At 44.8% G+C, this 23,691-nt stretch overlaps 1 protein-coding gene across 1 annotated transcript in view; it reads left to right on the forward strand.

Moving 5' to 3' along the window:
• LOC121439270 (mitogen-activated protein kinase kinase kinase 20) overlaps positions 1–23,691 on the forward strand; it is a 155,369-nt gene that overhangs the window by 126,684 nt on the left and 4,994 nt on the right. Inside the window, exons 15-19 of the mRNA XM_041639723.1 lie at positions 2,390–2,452; positions 3,810–3,902; positions 18,837–18,953; positions 21,355–21,429; positions 22,523–22,673. Coding sequence (XP_041495657.1) covers positions 2,390–2,452; positions 3,810–3,902; positions 18,837–18,953; positions 21,355–21,429; positions 22,523–22,673 — 499 coding nt within the window. The remainder of the gene's footprint in view (positions 1–2,389; positions 2,453–3,809; positions 3,903–18,836; positions 18,954–21,354; positions 21,430–22,522; positions 22,674–23,691) is intronic.

The raw sequence follows: 23,691 nt of genomic DNA on the forward strand, positions 1-23,691 counted from the left end.
CCTCTCTCTCCCTGGAAGTCCTGCTTATCCTCTCCTGCCTAGCTATTGGCCATTCAGCTCTTTATTAAGCCAATCAGAAGATGCCTCAGGCAGGTGAGGAAGGACAGAGACACAGCACACTGTATACAAAAAGATTATCCCAACAGAATAGAGGTGGTGGTCACCAGGGGGTAGGACAGGGAGGGGAGGGATAGTGATTGTTTCATGAGTGTCACAGCCCCTTGGGATGATGGGAAGTTTGGAACACACTGGAGAGGAAAGGGCTACATAACTGTGTGAAGGAAGTAGAGGCAACTGAAGGAAACACTTGGAAATGGCTACTTTTATGGTATGTGAATTTCACCCCATTAAAAATAACACAAGGCGGAGGAAATAGCTCAGGAGGCAAAGTGCTTGCTGCGCAAGCATGAGGACTTGGGTTCAATTCCCAGGACCTGAGTAAAAGCTGCAAAAGTCTGAGCCTGGTACTATGCATGTGTAACCCTAGGGCTGAGAAGCAGAGCTGGGCAGGTGCCGGAGGCTCCAGAGCCAACCAGCCTGGCCTACTGGCTGAGCCCTGGGCAGGGAGATTTCCGTGAGAGGAAGAGGAGAAGGAAGAGACGGTGGGAACTTTTTCTAACTGATTCTTTGTGAGCTCTTGGAGACATCGGGCATGAATGGGCTTCCATTGGGCCTTCGGAATGAGAGCCCATGGGCATTCCATACCAGAGGCAGCCTCCTGGTCTCTGCCAGAACTGTCTGCTGCACACATGAACATACTCCAGGAAGAAGCTGTCCCCCTTCTCTGTTCCGTCACCGCGGAAGGCACAGTCAACATGTATTCTGAGTCTCTCAGCCTAAGGGAACAATAAAACTGCAACCTGGCTCAGAATAGCACCGTAGCTTTTCTCCGGGGTCCCCCCACTCAGCCTGTCAGCTGCCTTCTCCCCCAGCCTCCTAGGGAGGAGCCAATGTCTGGAAGAGAACTAAGTGTCCCATAAGCACTCCTTACATTGTTGGAAGTTTCATTTTGCTTTAGAAAAAAAAATGTATCTAGTTTTCCTGGGTTGGGATTCTTAGTCTGTGCATGGTCAGTTCCCAGAAAAGCTGAGTAATGGCTCACTATCTAGAGCAGGGGTTCTCAACCTTCCTAACCTGCAACCCTTTAATACAGTTCCTCATGTTGTGGTGACCCCTAACCATAAAGTTATTTCATTGCTACGTCATAACTGTAATTTTGTTACTGTTATGAACCATAATGCAAATATCTGATATGCAGGATATCTAATATATGACCCCTGTAAAAGGGTCATTTGATTCCTTCCCCCCAAAAAAGGGTCTCAACCCACATTTTTTTTTTTTGTTTTGTTTTTTTGTTTTTCGGGACAGGGTTTCTCTATAGCTTTGGAGCCTGTCCTGGAACTGGCCTCAAACTCACAGAGATCTGCCTGCCTCCCAAGTCCAAGTCCTGGGATTAAAGGCTTGCGCCCTCTGTACGATTCTTAGCATTCCCTGCTGGTTCGTGCTGAGGTTGCAGCCCTCCTGATGGCTTTGCTGGTCCACTCCTATGCCCAGTTGTGTTCCCAGTCATCGCTGGGACAGCTGTGTGCTAAACACTGATGCACTAACTTGTCCTGCCCAGCCCAGGTTTGAAGGCCAGCTCTATTTACTGTTCACTCTGAGGTTTAGCATCCCTGTCCAGCTTATCGGATGTTTCATTCCCAGCATCATTTCAATTTGGCTTTCCCACATTCGTTTTCTTAATTGAATTATATTTTCACATCTTATATTGACTTTCTATTTCATTCATCTCTTAGATTTTATCTTGGGTTGTTTAATCATTCTCTTGAATTATTTAGGATTTCTTTGAGGTCATTTCCCCCTGGGGTCCTTTATTCTGGGATAAGTAATTTTTGGAGAAGACATGTTTTTCTGGATTTTTTTTTCAGATTTGCCCATTTGGGATTGGTTGGTTAAGCAGGAGTGTGGGCTCAGGTCTGGTAGGGTGGCGACTGTTTACCTGCTGGCACCAGATGTGTGGGCAGGGACGTCAGGGCCAGGGAGTCCTTCATAGCTGCAGCCAGGCATTAAGTTGACTGCAAGTGTGACCCCAGCAGTAGCGGCCTGGCAGGCTTCACCTGTGGGGCAGGAGCTACATAGGCCGTGGTTTCGCATCCCTCAAGTAGTATCCTGTTCCTTCCAATAATAGCAAACTACCACCTCTACTTTGACGAGCAGACATATGTTCAAGCAACATCTTGGAGATGTTAACATCCCCAAAATAGTCTATGTACTATGTAGAGAATCTTTTGCGGGGGCGGGGGGGGGGGGGGGGAGTAGGCTCGGTAATTTTAACCACCTTTGGTATCTTGAAATCATTAATAAAGTCATGTGATCTTTCTCCTTGCAGTCAGCTATTGAGAAGCTAGCCCACGATTACCTGAACCTGTTCCACTTCCCACCACTAATTAAGGTGAGTGAGATGCCCTCACCGAAGGCCCCTACTTTTATTGGCATGGGCACCTGCCACGTCCACACCCAAGTTTGCTAATGTCTCAAACTGTTGTTTGATGTGAAATTTAATTACATCTGTCCAACAAAAGCCCCTTTGATGGCTATGATCTCTATAAGTTACATGCATGTGTTTCCCACACTTTGGAATATTAACAACACATTCAAGATAAGAATAGTGCCCCTCACAGACATTGTAGGTGAAGGCCTCTGGCCTCGTGCCTGATTCTAGAGGTCTTTAAGTGACTAAAGGAAGTCACACACCAGAGCTCTGGGTTGCCACTTACCCTGGGGGTGGAGGAGTGTCATTCATGTAGAACATTAAACGACAGTCCCCTTTCCAATCCATGGGAATACACCCCAGCACCCCTCCCTGCAGATGCCTGAAACTGAGATTAGCAAGATTAGCACCAAACCCAAATATACTGCTTTCTCCTGCTCCAAGATGCCTGTGAGAGAGTTTAATATATAAACTGGGCACAGTGACAGACTGACAATAACCAGTAATAAAATAAGTTATTTTAAAACTTATGAACTGTTTATTTCTACAACTTCTATTTAAAACATTTTTTGGACCAGAGTTGACTGCAGGTAACTGAAAATGTGGGAAACAAAACCATGAACCAAGAGGGACCTACTGCACTTAACATCTGGTTGTGGCCATAGCCTAAGGGTGCATGACATGATTCATTAGAAAATTAGCAAATGCTTGGGACTACTCCCCAGAGCTGTGCTAGCTCGCCAGCAGCTATGGCATCCCAGCTCTCAGCCTTTGGGTCTCTCAGTCCACATACCTTGGAGAAGCTACAGATTTCCTCTCTGGAAAGAGGGTAGAGATGCCTTGAGTGTTTTGACTCTTTCTCTCGGTCTGGAATCTTACCACGCATCCAGTGCAAAATGTGCTTCCAGCAAGAAATGCACAATGCCAGCTGCATGCAGAAAACCACCCAGGTGACACCGTTGGGAAGAGCAGAGGAGAAGTCACTCCGCGGGGCTCTCAAGGCTGTGTCGGTTGTCTTGCTTTCAGCCATTAGTTGCAGCTTATATCTTGATCTAATGATAAAAGTTCAATAAAAGAGTAGAATGGAAACCCTGTTAGCACCAGGCACTGGAGAACTACAAAAGTGCAGGCAGGCGATCAGGCCTAGGGACCCCTTGACAGAACCAGGCGTGGGACTGACCATGAAGTGTGGGCTGAGCAGTAGGGGCCTGGTGGGCTCTTCCCTGTGTGTGTGTGGGGCGGGGGGGTGGCCTGCTTTACCTGAGAAGTCGAAGTGAAGACACCGTCTCTAAGAACCGTATCGGCTTTTCTATTTTAGGGTTCAGGAGGGGAACCTGAAGAAAATGAGGAAAAACTTGTGAACCTTGAACTTGTCTTTGGTTTTCACTTGAAGCCAGGAACTGGCCCACAGGTAACAAGTTTCCAACCCTTTGGGTATTTTCCATCTGTAACTCAGTGGTTTTTCTGCCCCAGCCCCAACCACCTGGTAACATGATTGGTAATAAAAGTGTAGACTAAAGGCTTCGTCAAACAGAACCTAGCTGACAGGCTGCCAACTTCCTCTGGAATCCAATCAGGAAACGTATAACTTCTGTCAGTACAGAATCCTGGGGGAGACCACCCAAACTCTCCAGATCACATAGCAAAACACAGGCCGCGTGAGTTTTGGCGCTTGCTCACTCTGCCTCCTGGCTCCTGACTCTTGAGGAAGGTCAGAATAAAACCACACTGAGAGTAGAACAGAGACAACGCGGGATCTGGGTTATCAGCTCCAGGAGGGCAGCAGGGCATTTGACCTACGCTCATCCAGTGAGGCCTGGGGACGGGGGATCGGGAGGTGGCGGCAGTGGTGGTGATCTGCCTAGGTAGGACGTGGGCCTGTGTTACCTCAGATTACTGTAAATAGCTAATAGTATCTATTAATTGTTATATGCAAAGAGTATTTGTATGAATTACTTTTTCTCATTGCTGCAAAGAAATGCTGGTAGAAGCCACTTAAGAAAAAGGGATCCTTTGGGCTTGTGGTGTAAGAAGAAGGGATACAATCCATCACAGGGGGAAGACGTGGCAAACATTGCCGCCACACTCAGGAATCAGAGAAACGGAATGCTAATGCCTGCACTTGTTACTCAGTCTGGGAGCCCTGCCCACAGGATGGTGCCCCCCACACTCAGGGTGGGTTTTTCCTCCCCAGGGCCTTAACTCTCTCTGGAAATGCCTTCTTGAGACCCAGATGGATGTCTCCTAGATAATTTCTAAATCCAGTCAAGTTGACAGTGGAGATGAATTGTCACAAAGCTAGCATATAAATGCGACTCTTCCCTAATTTGCGGATGTGGATGCTGGGACGCGGAAGGGCTAAATGCCTTGCCATCCCAGGGTTACATACATAACCAGAAAGTAGCTGGATTAAAATTTTGTTTGATTTGAGGTTTGGTTTTGTATGTTTACAGTGTGTGTGTGTGTGTGTGTGTGTGTGTGTCTGTGTGTCTGTGTCTGTGTGTGCACGCACATGCACGCAGGTTCCCTCAGAGTCCAGAAGAGGGTATTCCCTAGAGCTCAGATTCTTTGGGAGAACAGCAAGTGTTCACAACCGCGGAGCCATCTCTCCAGCCCCAGCCCGTGTCTGACCACTGTATATCTTGTACTTTTGCTTGGCGGCGTCAGGGACTGATACTAACTCCTCCCACCTGTAGCTTGTATAATTAGGGAAGGTTCTGCACAGGCCTGGCTGGTCTCCAGGCCAATGCTTAATAAAACCTTGCTTTTCTCAAGCCAGTCCCGGCTCTAGTGCTGGGAACTGGGAATGGCTGTAAACTGTGAGGGTTGAGTTTCACCTGGAACTTCAAACGCTGCTCTTCCTGGACACCTGTTGGGGAACGTTCCGCCTTCACCACCGCAGTGTGTTGATGAACTAAGGGTGGGGGGAGGGGGCTCTGTGTGTCCTCTCTTTTGGTCATAACATGTAAATACGGGAGAGCTGTTCTGCAAATACTGTCTGTCTACTCGCTCCTGTTAGAGGCAGAAAGAATGAGGGTGGAAGTGAGTCCCTTCCTCTATGGCAGCACTGAAGGACCTTCCAACCGTGCCACACACTCGGGTCTGTGCATAGCAAACAAGGTGTATGTTCCCATCTGCCTCCTTTAGTGTCAACTCCGTGATGATCTAAAGCCTTTTTAATGTAACCTGATTTGTAGGGAGAGAGGGAAAATGACCTTGATAGAAACTTGTCAAGAAAAGCTTCAAACAGGAAAATGTGTGCAGGTACTGAAAATATGTACTTGGTAATTTGGAAATCCGAAACATATTTTTCAGTAAAACTCAGAAGCTGGTTTTTTGTTTTTTTTTTTTTTTTACTATAATGTGTACCTTTTAAGTTCTGGGCTCTAGACAAGTACAACTTTTGATAGTCTGAGTCCCTGGTCACCCACTTAGAATTGTCACCCCACACTCATTCAGCACACAGAACCAAGGGCCTACTGTGTGCCTGTATTTTTGCTGAGTGCTCAGAATACAAAGTCAGAAAGTACAGCCTTGGCTTACAAGGAATCCACAGCATCTTGAGGGAAATAGACAAGATCTGTGAGTGGATACAGACCAGTGCCACATACATCAGTCTTTACACACACACACACACACACACACACACACACACACGATATATGTCTACTTGTAGGTAAGAAAGAAGTGAGGGATGGTCTTAAAGTCTCCCTGATAAAATGCCAAAATCCAAACTGTAGAACCACTGGGATTTGTTTGGTATGGAAGGCAGAAGAACCGGTATTCATGAAGCCAGGCAAACACAGGAAGCTCCTCTTGGGCTCCTTTTCATGGACCTTGGGAAGATTTGGCACAGAGCAGGGAAGTGGTGTGATGAAAAGGAAGGCCGGAGAGGGGCTGCTGAACACAAAAAGACCCATTTACTGTGCCAAGCTAAGGAACCAAAAGGTTTCAAACTGAACAGGTAAGGGCTGGCATGTGTTTTTAAAACATTGCTCAGAATCTGAGAAGGGCGAATCCAGGGAAGGCCAGGCCAGTGTGGGGAAGATCTGTGAGTCAAGAGAGAATCAAGCTAAAAGTGAGGAGGAAAGCTGGGCAGTGGTGGCCTTTCATCCCAGCACTCTGGAGGCAGAGGCAGGCAGATCTCTGAGTTCGAGGCCAACCTATTCTACAAAGTGAGTTCTAGGACAGCCAGGGCTATTGCACCAAGTAACCCTGTTTCAAAAAAACAAACAAACGTACAAAATCAAAAGTGATGAGGACAAACTGGGCCCCAGGACACATTGAGATGGAAGCCATGAGACTTAACACTCACTCGAGATGGGATGAGAGAGAGGAAAAGTGAGGAGCCAGGACGGGGACAAAGGTTTCTAACTGAGCAGCTGGATAGATGGTGTTATAAAGTAACAGATCAAAAGGAAACCCTATTGTGTGGGTGCCCTGTCAAGGTGCCAGGAGCAGAAGGAAGTAGCTGGCATGGGATAAGCAGGAAATACTTTGGGGAAGGCCTAAGTTTTGAGCTGGAGCTCAAAGAGGTTGAGGAAGAGGTTGAGGAAGAGGTTGATGGGCCACCTCAAAATAGCTACCTGAACACCACAAATGAAACCCGTCTTTAGAGACTTTCTAGAAATCTTAACTATTGTATGACTGCCATCTCACCAGTCCCTTGGCATTTATGCCAGGTGCACATGACACAATGGTGTCATCGCTGACCGAGAAACAGATAACAGGACAAAGTATGTGCCTTGCCTGGGATGAGGCGGCCACAGCCAGAACCAAAAATTATGGCTTGATTTTTGTTTCTATTGTGTATGTGCTAACTCATTGAAGCCATCTCTAAACCCACATAAAACAGCCAGAGAATAGATTACTGTCTCGTTCTACAGTACCCCACTATGGCACTCTACACCCTAAATAACAAAATACTTCTTCATAAGCATGCTTTGCATGGCAATGAGATCCATATGAGAAGTCTGGACCCTTAAAGGTAGAACCTATTAGGGAGGAAAAAGACTTCCTCAAAATTCCTGTAAACTGGGTTCTCATAACCCTACTCTGCAACCTGCTCCTAGACTAGAAAGAAACTTCCCTCGCAAGAAACACGGTAGCGCACCACGCCCGTCTGCGCTCCATGCGCTACCATACAGTTCGTGAACCAGGCAAGGGGCTGGAGATTGAAACACATAAGACAGTGACACGGATCATCCTTGATGCCAGAATGCTCCAAGAATGCCCCCTTTATTGTGTCCAGGGGCAGCTTATATAGGGATAGCCACGCCCCAGCCAAACGCACCAGAAACCACTCCCCTGCCATCAGGAACTCCTGAGGGTCTTGTGCTCAGAGCAGCTGAAAGCTGTCTCAGAGCAGAGGAAAACAAGTTCTTTACAAAAAATTCCGAATCTGAGGGGTCACAGCTCCCAACAACACTGGAATTCTGAAGTCCTCCCCAAACCCTTTGCTTGATGTCACTTTTCTTTCACAAGTAAAATGAGAAGGATGTCCCAACAGAAGTCACTGGGAATAACGCGTGGCAGTGAGTCCTTTCGTGGGAATAACGGCCACCCCTCCTCTCTGCCTTTGACGGTGGAGTCTCTAGGCCTTTGCATTATTGTAACAAAGTGCCTGGCAGAAAGGATTCAAGGGAAGATGCATGCATTTTGGACCCACGGTTTCAGAGGATTTCAGTCCCTTGTGGCGGGAAAGGCATGTGCAGCAGTTCAGTTCTTAACAGGGAGCTTGGGGTCGAGGCCGCTGACATCAGGGTGGGCCAGGAAGCAAAGAGCATGATGGGAACAGGCAGGCAAATATAGCCTTCAAAGGCCCACCCCTAGCGACCTTCCTCGACCAATCAGACCCCACCTCCTAAACATTCCACAACTTTCTAAAAGAGAACCACTGGGGCTGGAGGGATGGCTCAGTGGTTAAGAACATTGGCTGCTCTTCTGGAAGACCTGAATTCAACCCCCAGTAACCACATGGTGGCTCACAACCATACATATAGGATCTGATGCCCTCTTCAAGCATAAAGTCATACATACAGATAGAATACTCATATATATATAATAAATAAATCTTTAAAGAAGAAAAAAGAGAGAAGAAGGGGCTGGAGAGATGGCTCAGAAGTTAAGAGCACTGACTGCTCTTCCTGAGGTCCTGAGTTCAATTCCCAGCAACCACATGGTGGCTCACAACCATCTATAATAAGATCTGGTACCCTCTTTGGGCCAGCAAACATACACACAGACAGAACACTGTATACATAATAAATAAATAAATATTTAAAAAAATAAAATAAGAAAGAAGGAAAAAATATTCCAAACATTAAATAAACAAATAAATCTTAAAAGAAGAAAAAAGAGAGAACCACCATTTAAAGAAATGTGTTCCAAACATGAGCCCGCAGAGGTCATTTCAAGTGTTACTCCATCTCAATAACTTGATGGCCTCCAAAACAAAAATGAAGATTTAATTTTATATACAAATAGCTTCAGAGGGCAAAGAGGTCATTTGTCCTAGGAGTTTATATTAAATGACTTTTCTTAGCTTCAGTTTTTCACCAAATGGCTTCTGGCCTGAGGTTGATTCAAAGACCCTTAGGAACTCATCCCTATCTGAACGTGTGTGTCTTCACCACGAGCCAAAATGTCCACACGACACCTGGTCTACGATCTTTATTTCTCCTGTCAGCCTCCAGCGCTACAAACATCCTAGACCTTCTCCCACCAGCAAAATGTCCTTTTTTATTCCCTGCCCTAAAACAACCTAGCAGGGAGGAAAAAGCATGTTTATGCCAGTGGTACTCGGATGAAGATGAGCCTTCCTCTGGTTCAGTGGTCCTGGGGTTACTCTAGACAGTGGTCCCCAACCTTCCCAATGCTACCGTCCTTTAATGCAGTTCCTCCTGCTGTGGTGACCCCAGCCATAAAATTTATTCTTTGCTACTTCATAACTGCAATTCTGCTACTCTTATGAATTGTGATGTAAATATCTGAAATATGATCCTTATGGAGGTCTCGGCTCACTGGCTGACAACCTGCTGCTCTATTTGACCAGCTCTAAAGAGCAAAGTTAATTATTTATTTTAATAACACACACATATATAAATATGGAAATTATGTAATCAAACGGAGAGAAATTGGGTCTTCCTAAGCTTGACTATGTCCCGTGTGAGAGGTGGGAGATGACTCTAACTCCTCTGATAACTATGCCCATATCCTACTTCTGACTGACACTTTGCGAACATTTTGAATGCCATCTTTTCAACTCAGCGTGACGGGGGCAGCACCCCTGTATTAGCCTCCCTGGGAGGAAGCCAAGGAGAGCTGAGGTGCCTTGCCCAGATCCCCTACCTGGGAAGGGGCAGCTCCACCGCCTCCTTCTGGAAAGTGCCGGCATCCCCTCAGGGTCTGTGCATTGCTGGTCGATTGGATTTTGATGAGTTAATACTATACTCTGACAATTTCCGTTTTGTGTGGAGAATGCTTTGTGTGTTGTGCTGTAATGCCTTTGGCTTGGCACAAAAGAAAGCCGCGTCGAGCAACTCAGGCAGCTTCGTGCGCTCCCCAGGGCAGCAGCCACCCTTTTTTATTGAAATATTCAGCTGCATAGAGTTTAGTATTATGTCTCTTATCAGCTCACCAGTGAGGAATATTGATGCTCAATTTGCCACGGGATAAACTACCAAATCACCCGGTACTTTTCTCACCAAGCGCTTCCGACACATTGTGCCATACAAATGCAAGAGCAGAGAGAGGCAGGAACTACGGGGATGCCATCCGTCACTTGTGAGTGCCAAACTGTCAGACTTCATCCTGGAGTCCTTATCTGTCCCTGTCCCCAGACAGAGGCTGTGTCCCCGCAGGCCTGGGCACATCGCCTGCCATAGCAGAAATATCACTGCCCGTCTCTCAGCATCTCCCAAAAGGGAGCTGGGTCCAGGTCAGGGAACCCTTTCCAAATGGCCGTCACTCGGGATTCACTTTTAAGGGATCTTCTAAGGAGGCAGAAGAGCTCTCCTGAGAGGCCCAGAAGGAGAAAATGAGGAGGATTTTGAAGCAGATTGGCAATGTCCCTCAGAAGGCTGGCTGTCCCTGGAAGGCTCTCCCTGACTTTCTTCCTCTTCCTCCCCAACTCTTGTCCTGTGAGAACCTGGCCCTTTCTCAGAATACCATAAATATCAGAAACTGTCAAATAGGGTTTTTTTTTTATTATTAGCATGCAATTTTTGTAAATGGATAGATAAAAATGGCTGAAATAACAGGGCCCCCAGAAAAGGTTTCTGTAAGCAAGCATACAGCCAGTGCCTTCTGTCCATTTCAGAACAGCTGAGAGGGAAGCTTCTCACTCTGATGGGTACTGGATTTATCATGAAGTCCGTATAAGGAAGTGCATCCCCTCTTCAGCTTTGGAGGAGGGCTGTACTCCCAGCCATGTCTATGCTCATGTACCTGAGTGCTGAAACTTGCGGTGCCAGAGTTCTAGAAGACATGCAGGATTTAGAGAGGAAAAAACAAGGAGGGATTAGCCAAACCATGTGAGGCTTGATCTGCAAAGGGAGTAAGTCCTAGAGGGCCACAGCATGGCACAGTGTCACAATTAACATTCACAAGAAAGGGGAAATCTTCTCTTCTTTTCTTTCTTTCTTGCTTTCTTTTTTTTTTTTTTATTTTTTGAGACAAGGTTTCTCTGTGTAGCCCTGGTTTTCCTGGAACTCGCTCTGTAGACCAGGCTAGCCTCGAACTCACAGAGATCTGCCTGCCTCTGCCTCAGAGTGCTGGGATTAAAGGCATGCACCACACCATCGGAGGTAGGATGGGGAATCTTAAGTGTTTGTATCACAAAATTAACAAGAAGGAAGGAAGGGGGAGGAAACTAGGGAAGTGATGGCCAGGAAGCCGCAGGCTGCAGTGATGGTTTGGTCCAGCTCTTCACATTAAGTATATCCAGCTTTACCATGTCAATCAAACCTCCATAAAGTTGTCTTTTAAAAAGAGAAAGAAAAGCGGTTTTAATTGACAGCACCGAAGCAAACGCCGTTTGCAGCTTCCTAAGTCACTGCTGATTCTAATAAGCGGCCGTGCCTTGTCCGATGCGTGGGAGAGCCACCTCTAGCGCTAGAGCCGGACTGGGTGCGGTGCCCAGCACGTGCTGGCTGACGGCTGACAGCCACTCGTACATGCCGGGGACTGTCTGTCAACCAGAGGAAGCAGCCACGCTATGTCACATTTCCAGACTTTGGGATGTAAATATTTCTGCCATGACTGATTGCAAGTTCTCCATCTGACATCACTGAACGTTGCTGGGAAGCCATATGTGAGAGTCAGCTTAGGAGAGCTGCCTCTAGCACACCATCGGATGGATCATTCTTAGTCTTCCTCTGGATTAGGAGCAACTTTAAAAATAGCAAACGGCGGTGTAGCGCATGTGAGCAAATGCCGGCTCAAATCAATCACAGACCGTGTTCTTGCTGTTTACCAGGATCTTGTTAGCCTGGGGACAGCGTTAGTCTTTTAATGAAGCCGTGCTCTATGCTCTCCTGAATCAACAGGGGCTCGCATTGCCTCACACTGACCATGTTGTCTGAATCAAATGCCGAGATTTGGATTTGCGAGAAGTAAAAATAGAGACAGGGAAACAAATATCTAAATTTGTGCCTGTCTTTTAAAACCCTCTGGGGTCAGCAGAGTTGGTGATTCCCACACGGCAGGCGCAGTTGCGGCCTTTGCTTTGAGAAGCCCCTGAGCGCCGCTGGTTAGTTTTGTATTGAGAAGGCGACTTCCAGGTCTTGAGAATAATGAACTCCAAAGAAATGAACAGATTAGTCACAATCAAATTAAAAGCACTAGAATACAAGGATACAAGACACTCTACTAAGCCTGGACGTTGGAATTTGGATCAGAAATGGCTCAAATGGCAAACAGTGCCTATTCCCCAGGTCGGGGCTTTTTCAGAAATCTACCGCTTGCCACCATCCCTAGAGTCAGGGATAGAAGAACACCTTAACGGTAGCTGTTTTTACATTCTGAGGGTCCTGAGTCAAAATTATAAAGGCAACAAATCTCTCAGTATTGAAAGAATTGGATGAGTAGTTAGGTAAGTCAGGTTCTGTCTATATTCATTAAGAAACCCAGTCCAACACAGAATATTCTTAATAAATAGCAAAACTATTTGTTGTTTTTTTTTTAAAGACAACTACCTTCCGCTTTTAAATACAATTTTTAAAGCCCTTTCTGAGCCTGCTAACTAGCACCCGAACCACCTTAGGTACTCAAGTATAATGCATCCTGTGAAAGTGTGTCTCACTTGATTTGCTCCCCTTTATCTTCCTTGAGGTCCCCTTTCATCCATACCTCCAAGAACAAACCCCCGAAAGGCGACAGAACAACCTTATCTCCACTGGTGTCTACTTGGCACCGGTCTGCCCTGACCTTAGACACAAGCCATTGTTAAGGGTATAACACATTTACATATTTTGCAATAAAACATCAGTTATTTGCATTACTGTGTCAAGTTTTATTTGATTCTTTCACCTAAAAATGACTCATTTTCCTTTCTTGTATTTTAAAAAACCAACTACTCTAAGCTTGTTTGAGAATAATCAAAAATTGCCCATTTAGCTAGAAGTCATTTTCTTTTCAAAAGGCAAATGTTATTTAATCTTTCAGCTGTTCATTGTGCCATCATAAATACTTTCTTTTCAGCACAGTTGTGGGGACTGAAATGAGCCCACTAATTGCCTCCCATTTCGACTGACATGTGGTGGTTTAGTGGAAAGAGAACACAGCAGGGAGAAGGAGATCGGGGGCTGAGAAAATGGGAGCTAATTATTTCCACTGCCTCATGTCAGGCTCCGTGTCAGCCTTGTTTTTACAAACTGGAAGGTTTAGCACTAAATAAAACAAACTGGCGTCATGTTTTTATATACTGGCAGTGTCATGGAAGCAGCTGCACATCTCAAAGACAATATAATGCCTGCGTTCGCATGGACACCATCTGACAGACACTGTGAGCCACGGCTAATGAGGATATCACAGTTGTGCCAAAGGGAAAGGTGCTGAATTATGTATGATTCTTCATCAGTGCGGCAATAGTCCTGTACATCATTATGAGACATTGTTTTGCTGGGGAGATTAAAACATTCTTAGTTCCAGACCCTGCAACCTATACGCGGCTGAAAGAGGTTATTAATGGAATTTTTAGGGGGACTTTCTTGTGGATTTCTTTGGGGTTGAAAAAAAAACAATTTCCTGGGACAAAGCCGCAATGGGTCATGACACTGTATGGATAGAGAAGAGAAGCAAATTAACCATACTTGTATTATCTCCCTTCCAAAGACAGCGTAATAAAATACAGTGTGGCGGGGTTATACTTAATGATAAATAACCCAGGTGCTTTCCTGGGACGTGCCACTCTCCTGCCTTCGGCACAGCAGGTTCCGGCAGCTGAGCTGGATAATGGTGACACATGTAAGGACGCCTTCAGAGGCCCCCATCAGCAGCATCCCCCCTACTTTTTAGACAGCCCTGACCAAGATTATTTTTGTGGGTTTTGTTTTCATCTGGGATTGCTTCTTACACTCCGCAAAAGTCAGTCAGTTGCTATGACTGCATCTCTCTCTCCCTGCTCGGGTTTCTCAGGAAGTTTCTTCTGACCCCTCGAGTTTATATTTTAAAGCACTTCCTCAGTGGGTGATTTTTTTATTTTTCTCCATTTATGCAAAGCGCGGAGCAGGTGGGGGGTTTTGGAAGCCAGTGCCTCTAAGATTCAACTTGATGTATCTAGGACACAAATTCCTGTTCCACGAGGCTGGCTGTATTTCTCCAGTATCCAAGCCTCAATTTCTTCATCCATAAAATGGGAACTGTGTTCTCTAGAACAGCGTAGACCATAAGGGTTACATAGCCTAAATAGATCTTGAAACCACGATGCCCAAGGAATGCAGTGGCCGCATAACGTTGAATCTGTGCAACATAAATGGAAATCGTGGCGGCTTCCGGCTGGTGGGAAGCGGGCATGCTGGGGCAAGGGAAATTTTAGAGGACTGGAGATGCCTTACTGGCTTTTTTGGCTACATGGGTATAGTAGATACGAGTCCAACTCTGTGACCTCTACAGATAAAAACCTGTGTTCTCACTACATGCAGATCGTACCTTGGTGGGAAAGCACGTTGATTCTAAATGTCTGTTTTCTTAGGAAAAGGTAATCTGGAAAAGCCTGGGGGCCACTTTCTCTCTGAAGCATCCAGAATGATACTGGATTTTTACTGTTGACGATTAATCTATGGTGTTGATGGCACCAATTAATTTGGTAGGGGAAAATGTATGTTTAACAACAACATATTGCCTCTGAATTCCCAGAACTTTGAAGTTTGGTATGCTTGTGCTATTTTAATATTGGGTTTTCTCCTATTTAGAAAAGCTACCATCATCTCTACTATTCTCTTTTCTTCCATTCCTTCCGCCCTCCTTCTTTGTCTGTGTTTGATCATTTCAGCTAGTTTGGAACTCCAAGGACCTGTAAGCAGCTCACAAAGTGGGTAACAGTGAGCTCTCACAAAGAGATACTTCAGTTAGCATCAACTGCGTGTTGTTTAGGATTTTATCTCCACGGGGCAAGAATCACCGTTTTAATTGGCCTAGAATCTTAATTCATGAAATGCTTCCACATAATTGGCGATCCTGAAGCAGTTAGTTGGGATGCTTTCTCATCCTCCATCAGGCACACACGGGCTCCTAGAATTGTCCAGGTGTCTCAACAGGTGATCAGAGAAGTGTCCGTGTCCTGAGCGGCGAGAAGAATTCTCCGGTTTGTCACATTCCAAATGCAAAACTTGCCCTCTCCCCAACAGGATGCCACATTTCTCCTACAGACCAGCAGAGCAGTGCACCTGCTAGTTGATGGACAATTGCAAGGACGATGTTTGCTGCCCCAAGTCCCAGAGTTCCAGCATAAACAGTTCCTGTGCTCAGCCCTCTGCTAAGCTGGGCTCTTATCTCCCTGTGGGCCAGGGTGATTCTCTCTAGAAAGGCACACCAGGATGATCCTTCCTGTCATGTGCAGTCATCCTGGGTAGGAATCTAGGTTTGAAGTTAAAATCCAGAGACAACAAAGAGGACCCTAGGAAATACATACATGGATCTAATCTACATGCAAAGTAGAAAAAGACAAGATCTCCTGAGTAAACTGGGAGCACAGGGAACATGAGAGAGGGTAGGAGAGGAGGGGAGAGGAAGGAAGGGGAGTGGAAAAAATATATAGCTCAATAAAAACAATTTAAAATGCTACATGAAAATGCTTAAATTTATAACCCTTAAAAAAAAAAGAAATTAAGATCCAGGGTAATTGTGGCCTGCCTTGTCTTTGCATCTGCAACAAGACAAGCCGGTTGTTTCTGGTTTGGATGGTTCACTGCCAGCTGGGCATGGAGCTCAGTGGTTCCAGTAGTACTATATGCACTTCCAACAATACCTGCTGCAGTGATGGAGTGAAACTGGCTATGTTGAACCTCGTGGAGATAGGGTCCTGACGATGGATTAACCAGGAGAACCTGGGCTGTCTGCAGTTTTGCCCCAACTCTCTCTTTGTAGGACGGAACGTCCTCATACCGATGTTTGTCCAGTACTAACTGGTTAACAGGGAAAAGTTCAGGACTCAGAGAGCAAACGCTGTGGCTTAAATCTGGAATGAAGCCATGTCTGAAGGGATTGGTCCTCGGCTTAGAGCTATTGGGAGGTGGTGGAACCTTTAATGAGCTGTCCTAGTGGGGGCTTAAGTCACGGGGGGCGTACTCTCAACCTCTCTTGTACTTCCTGGTCAGGACATAGCTCCCACTATGAGGCACCGCCCCTACTATGGGCCCCAAGGAAATGGCCAAATGATTATGAATGAAAACCCTCCAATTCTGTGAGACAAAACAAACCTTTTTATACGTTGATTATATCATATATTTATCAGAGTGATGGAAAAATGAACACAGGAGACGGGCTCTTCACAGCACCAAAAGAGACTACACTAATTCAAGTCCAAACTCAGCTGGCCATTAGCTACCTCTGTGATCGCAGTCAAATTAGCTCGTCTTTCTGTGCGCCTTACCTTGACCAAAAATGAGACTCTCTGGCTGTCAATCACATTTAATAGCCACTGTACTTCCAGACATCTGGGTCTTATTAACAAGGCTGTATTGAGACATGTTGGCGCAGGGGAGGACCAAATTAGTTGTACATGTTCCATTTATGGAAGAAGCTAATAACATAGTCCTTCTATTTACTGAGCCGGCCTTGTGCTGCCAGCACTAGGTTTGAGGCCAGCCTGGGATACATGAATCCTTTTCTCGAGCAGAACCAGCAGTGAGCTCGGTCCCCCTCTACTGCCTTCCCCACTGGTGTCCCCTCAGCCACCTTTCCCAGATGGAGTCCCATCCATCTCTACCACCACTGGTCAAGTTTTCCATCAGGAAAACTCTTTCATCTGTCTGGGCCTCATTTTCCTCACTGATTTAAAAGGGGAAAGAAACCTGACTTGGATATTTATGAGTTATTATGGATTCTTATTAAGGCTTATTATGAATGCCAAATAAAATAACATGGTCTAAGCAGCCAGCAACCCTTGGCTCCGCAAAAAATGCTAGAGACTGCAAAGTGGTGGTGGTGCACACCTTTAATCCCAGCACTCAGGAGGCAGAGGCAGGCGGGTCTCTGAATTCGAGGCCAGCCTGGTCTACAAGAGCTAGTTCCAGAACAGGCTCCAAAGTTACAGAGAACCCCTGACTTGGGAAAAAAATGCAAGAGAGATTGTCAATTTATAGTCCAGAGGTAGAATCTGAATTACATACACATGTAATGTTTTATTGCTAAATTCTTTATACACTAGTGTTTTTTTGTATTGACCTAACTATTAACATTTTATTCTGCTTACTTCGTTTATCACTCATCTATCTCTCCAGCTGTCTGAGCAATACTGACTTCATAGTACATTCCAAAAGAACTCACTAGGATTCAATAAGAAATATAGAGCTTATGTATACTGGTTTTGACGAGTATGCACATACCCTTATGTTACCCTAAGCTCTGTCAAAAGATCCCTACCATTTCCAGAAAGTTCTCTCATACTCACCATCCCAGAGGAACGTTGTTGAGGGCAAAGTGCCCTCACCCTCAGGTTCTTTCTCCCTTCACTCACTGTGTTCTCAGATGCATGCATGTTCCTGAGTGTACCAGCAATTTCCGTACTGTCCATTCTAGGTATATGCAGTAATTCTATTCCCTTTTTAATTAACATTAATCACTGTACCAGCTATTAAAATAAAGCTTCTAAGAAAGTACACAAACCCTTTTCCATTTCCATGTGTTAAAGACCTCTACAAGTAAAATTTCTTAGTCATGTGTGTGTGTTTACTTCTGTAATAAACTGCCAAAAGGTTTTCTGAAGTGATTATACTGTTTATATGTTTGCAGCAGAGCATGGGAGTTCCAGTAGCTTCAAACCCTAACCAACATTTGATGGTATCAGCCTTAGGCACTCCACTGGTGTGTGATAGTAACTCCCTGTGGTTTGAATTGACCAATGATATACAGAACTATATCATAGTAATGTTCTAATTTTGATATACCATCATTAAAAATGAAGTAGCTGCACACAAGAATCCAAATTTCTAGCTTTCATGAAACATTGAAGGCCCAAGCAAAACTGGACTCATATTCCTTCGTGGGAACAATCATGGAGGCTGGGCAGTGACTATGTCTTTAGGGCGACTGCCCAGACTTCCAGGATCCCTGTGCCTCCCATAATTGCTCAGCTGTCAGCTACCATAAGTAATCCCATCTGCAGTGTTCCTGTCCTCACCGAGAGGACGGTGAGCTGTGTCTTCAGCCCACACCATTATCAGTTCTGGAAAATGGAGGAAGGCAGATCAAGAGGGCAACACAGTAAAAAAAAAAAAAAAAAGGAAAAGGAGGAATAAGATTTTTATATGAATGATAAAATTAAAATGTCATTGTGATATTTAATATGTACACTATATAGATCTGTTGTGAGAGGTTCCATCTTAAGGCTCCATAACGTAACTGCACAGGTTTACTCAAACTTGTATTCTGCCTGGCCCCTTTAGAATTCTGGGTTTGTGACTCCTCCAACAAAACCCCTCAACTGACAAATGTCGTCTCAAAGCTGCACTAACTGGGGTTATTAGATGTACAAAAGGGGCTAATTTCATGTCTTCTTTTGAAAGAGGAAAAATGAAACACTCCCACACTACTTCATTCAGAATACTTTGTGTGTTATAAAACACTAAAATGAAAATAAAATTGTTTCACTCTCTCGATTGTATAATTTTACTCTTAATTCCAGGACTGTAAATGGAAAATGTATATGGAGATGGATGGGGACGAAATCGCAATAACTTACATAAAAGACGTGACTTTCAACACAAGCCTCCCTGATGCCGAGATTTTAAAGATGACAAAGGTAAGGTTCTATTTACAGCTTAAAAGCTTTTTTGAATTCGCAGATATCAAACAAAGACATTAAAATGCCCCAGCAGTGGGCTTTTGTGTTTCTGGATGCTCACATCAGCTCAGCTTCGGGCTAGCTCTTGAAAGACACATTTTATTTAGCAGATTGAGAGAATAATTTTTTGTGTTAAAATTCCACTTATGCTGTGTGAACTGAAAAGCACTGCAAACAAAAAAAGTATCATTTAAGTTTTTTTTTTAATCCTACATTTCTTGATACTTTACCATTTATTAAAGAGAATGCTATCAATGAAAATATTTACTTCAAACTGGATTGAGTTAAACTTTGAAAAAAAAAAACTTGTGATGATGAAGACCTCGTTTGTTTCCCCTTCGCTGCTGGTGATAGGCAGGCTGGACAATGGCTCCACCCCTGAGCCGTATCCCCGGCTCCACCCCTGAGCCGTATCCCCGGGCTGCTCTAGTCGGTTTCTAGGACTGAGATAAGGTTGTTTGGGGGACACATGTTGCTGCCTTTCAGCTTCTCCGAGTTCACACCAGAAGTTCCTAGAGTGGTTGGAGGGCTTGTTACTAGTCCAGAGTCACTGGAACCCCAAGAAAATCCAGTAGAAATGCTTAAGTTACTCCTCAGAATGGAAAGAATTCAGTTTTTTTCCCAGCCACACTAGAAAACAAAAAGCATAAAATTTGCGTGGTAGGTAGAGTGTCAGTAGGACGGTCATCCTGACCTCAAGTAACCATCAGCGCTGGCCCATGACTAACCTAACTGTGCACTGAATTTCAGTGGAAAAATAAAGCTTTTTGCAAAGAACTAGACTACAGACATAAGTAGGAAACAAAATGAGTCTACAAAGCCATGGCATTTGACTTGTGTGTTCTCTGCACAGACGTAAGATGGTTAAATGACCGAGTCCTTGTAACTTGAGTAGATTCATAGGAGGCTAGTATGGAATTCATTGTTGGATCCCTCTACATAACTTCCATAGTATTGCTTACCTTAACATAAGGCTATGATTTGGCTTAATGTTTCCTTATGTTGTAGGGATATAATGTATTTTGATGTCTAGAAAGGATAGATGCTCTCCCCTGGGTCCCAGTTCTGTCCTCTCTAGTTGCCACTGTTGTCCCCTTGCTTCTATGTCCTTAAGAAGATGTAGCCATAAGAAAGAAGTTGCTCAGTGCAAAAACAATGCAATTGGGGCTGGAGAGATGGCTCAGTGGTTAAAAGCATTGCCTGCTCTTCCAAAAGTCCTGAGTTCAATTCCCAGCAACCACATGGTGGCTCACAACCATCTGAAATGAGGTCTGGTGCCCTCTTCTGGCCTGCAGGAATACACACAGACAGAATATTATATACATAATAAATAAATATAAAAAAATGCATTTGTAGAACTGGCTGTTTCGGCCATTATGCGCCAGCGCAAAACAACACACATCAATGGGGCTTACAGGAAAAACAGAACTGGAAAAGTCATTCGAAATTTACAGAACCTTATAAAAACAATAGAAGCAATAACAGTCTTAATTTATATAAAACCAGCCCAGTTAAATCTGTTTTATAATCTATACCCAACTTATATACAGCCATTGTTTTATAGCCCCAACCTGGAAGGATAAGAGAAAGAGAAAAAAATGAAAAAAATAATTTTCATCAGAATTAGCATAAGATCCAAAATATAGGCCTCATTAGTCTTTTGTCTTAATCTGAAGGTAAAATAACACCACGCTGTCTTCATTGGTACAAGCCTCTGGCATAATAGCCTGGCAGATAGAAAACTGATTGTCAAAGACACTATGCAAGCTACGGCCTACCCTCTGGAAGATACTTCTGGGACCTCTCATGTTGTCATGGCTTTATCTTACTGTTGACAAAGCTTTAGGCTACCATTTCAAACAGCAGCATGAATTAACAACCTACTGAAAGGATGGAGTCATGTTTTATCACCCCAGAGAGGATTGAGGACCTACATGGTGGTATAACTATGATCCCAATACTTGGGAGGCTGAGGCAGGAGGATCGTCAACTAACTCTGAGCCAAGACTATACAGCCAGACCCTATCTCCCCCACCAAAAAAAAAAAAAAAAAACACAGAAAACTGGGAAATCAGGACTTACCACCTACCCATCAGTAGGACAAGCACTAATTCATTCAGTCACTCAAAGATATTGGTTGCAAATGTATAAAAATAGTAAAGCCCAAAATACAAGAATGTTGTAAGCCAGCATGATTTTATGATAATCTAGTATTCTGTCCCTGCTTGAAAATTGTGTGTGGCACAGCTGACCTCTATGAAACACGGCAGCACGGGCTGTCTTCTGACACTATGCTATCCTAACTTCTGCAGCACCGGCTGTCTTCTGACACTATGCTATCCTAACTTCTGTGTTTCAGCCACCGTTTGTAATGGAAAAGTGGATTCTAGGGATAGTGGAGGATCAGACTGTGGAGTGCACGGTCACGTATGAGGTAAGCTCCTGAAGACAGAGGCGGAGTTCCACCCTCTGTTAGTGAGCCGGGATCTGTCTGGTCTCTCAGGGTGCTTACACGTTAGTATGTGGGTTTACTGGGAGGCAAATTACATACCGGCATGCATATGCAAAGATGAATGAGATTTCTCTAATGAAGTATTAGGAAGGAAAGATAACACAATAGAATTGGGGATAATGCCTTTCCTATACTTTTATTAGATATTGATTGAACACTTTGTATATCCCATCTAATAATGTTAAAAGTGAGTAGAACTCATTTGGAAGTAAGAGTTCAGGAGAGAAGATCAGTGACTGTTCAAAAGACCAGCACACATCCCAACTCTGGGGAGTTTATTGTTATCACCAAATTAATGGAGTCCATGAATTTTATATGAAAAGAAAGAAAAGGTTACATTAAGAAAAGAAAACATGGGGGCTGGAGAGATGGTTAAAAGCTGCTCTTCCAGAGGTCCCGTGTTCAATTTCCAGCACCCTCGTGGTGGCTCACAGCCATCTGTAGTGGGATCTGATGCCCTCTTCTGGCATAAAGTTCTACGTGCAGATAGAGCACTCATACATAAATAAATAAACCTTTAAAAAAACCCATACTATTAAAATGTACACATTTGGCACTACCTGTCGACAGGGGTAGAAAATAACCCAGCCACAAATAAACCCTGTCAGAGAGTGAGAGGTGAAAATGGTTGGTTGTGTGGTCAGAGAAGAGCAATACGGACGCCAAGTGCAAGTCCCTAGGACACAGAGAACAAGGATGAAGCCAGAAGGGTGGGCAAGGTTAGATCCGGGCACCCAGTAAGAACTCACTATGAGCATAGTAGGAAGTCAGTAGAGGCATTTTAAGCCTTAAAGGGAACCTGATTGTGTTGTAAAAATCAAGATCTTCTGTACAATACAAAACAGTTAGCAATACCTTGCACTTTTGTTTAAGAGAGATTTAAAGTTTCATGTCTTTTACCATTTAAAATTTTCTTTATTTTATATTTAATAATAAAATTAAATTATATTTGTTAAATTATATTTAACATTATAAAATATCTCTCTGAAAATATATTTCAACTCTGATTTAACAGAGTGACGTCAGATCTCCGAAACTCACCAAGCATGTCCACTGCATTCAGTGGAGTAGAACGAAGCCTCAGGATGAAGTGAAAGCGGTCCAGCTTGCCATCCAGACGTTATTCTCCAACTCGGACGGCAACCCTGGCAGCAGATCTGACTCAAGTAAGTTAGTGTCGGAGCACAGCGCGTGCACCTGAGTCCAGAAGGTTAGCCATGCCCACCACAGAGGTGAGAGCCTGGCCACGTGCACCTGAGTCCAGAAGGTTAGCTATGCCATGACCACCACGGAGGTGAGCGCCAGGCAGCGTGTGCCTGAGTCCAGAAGGTTAGCTATGCCATGACCACGGAGGTGAGCGCCAGGCAGCGTGTGCCTGAGTCCAGAAGGTTAGCTATGCCATGCCCACCACAGAGGTGAGCGCCAGGCTGCGTGTGGCTGAGTCCAGAAGGTTAGCTATGCCCACCACAGAGGTGAGAGCCAGGCCACGTGTGCCTGAGTCCAGAAGGTTAGCTATGCCATGACCACGGAGGTGAGCGCCAGGCCGCGTGTGGCTCAGTCCAGAAGGTTAGCTATGCCATGACCACGGAGGTGAGCGCCAGGCCGCGTGTGGCTCAGTCCAGAAGGTTAGCTATGCCATGACCACGGAGGTGAGCGCCAGGCAGCATGTGCCTGAGTCCAGAAGGTTAGCTATGCCATGACCACGGAGGTGAGCGCCAGGCAGCGTGTGCCTGAGTCCAGAAGGTTAGCTATGCCATGACCACGGAGGTGAGCGCCAGGCAGCGTGTGACTGAGTCCAGAAGGTTAGCTATGCCATGACCACGGAGGTGAGCGCCAGGCAGCGTGTGGCTCAGCTGTCTAACAGTACTTCCCTCTCAGTTTTCTAATATTGCTTTTTCAAAGTGTGTCTTAAGTTTTGAGAACATCATACATATGTACAGTGCACTTTAATCATATTCACCCATTAATATTGTTTTTATAAATAGATTAGAGAGTCATATTTGTAGACATAAATGTAAATGTGAGCACATTGCCCAGATTTACTATCTGGATAACTCAAATGATGGAAAGTAGTTTCGCTACATTGCAATGGCAAAAACATCTGCTTGTTTAGTTCCTAAAAGTCTTCTAGCTAACATTCCTACAAAGCCACCGCTGTGACCAGTATTTCTTGTCTTTGCTTTT

Source organism: Microtus oregoni, unplaced genomic scaffold (assembly GCF_018167655.1).
Source record: "Microtus oregoni isolate MIOR12 unplaced genomic scaffold, Mior012 000060F_ref0000265, whole genome shotgun sequence".
Lineage (NCBI taxonomy): Eukaryota > Metazoa > Chordata > Mammalia > Rodentia > Cricetidae > Microtus > Microtus oregoni.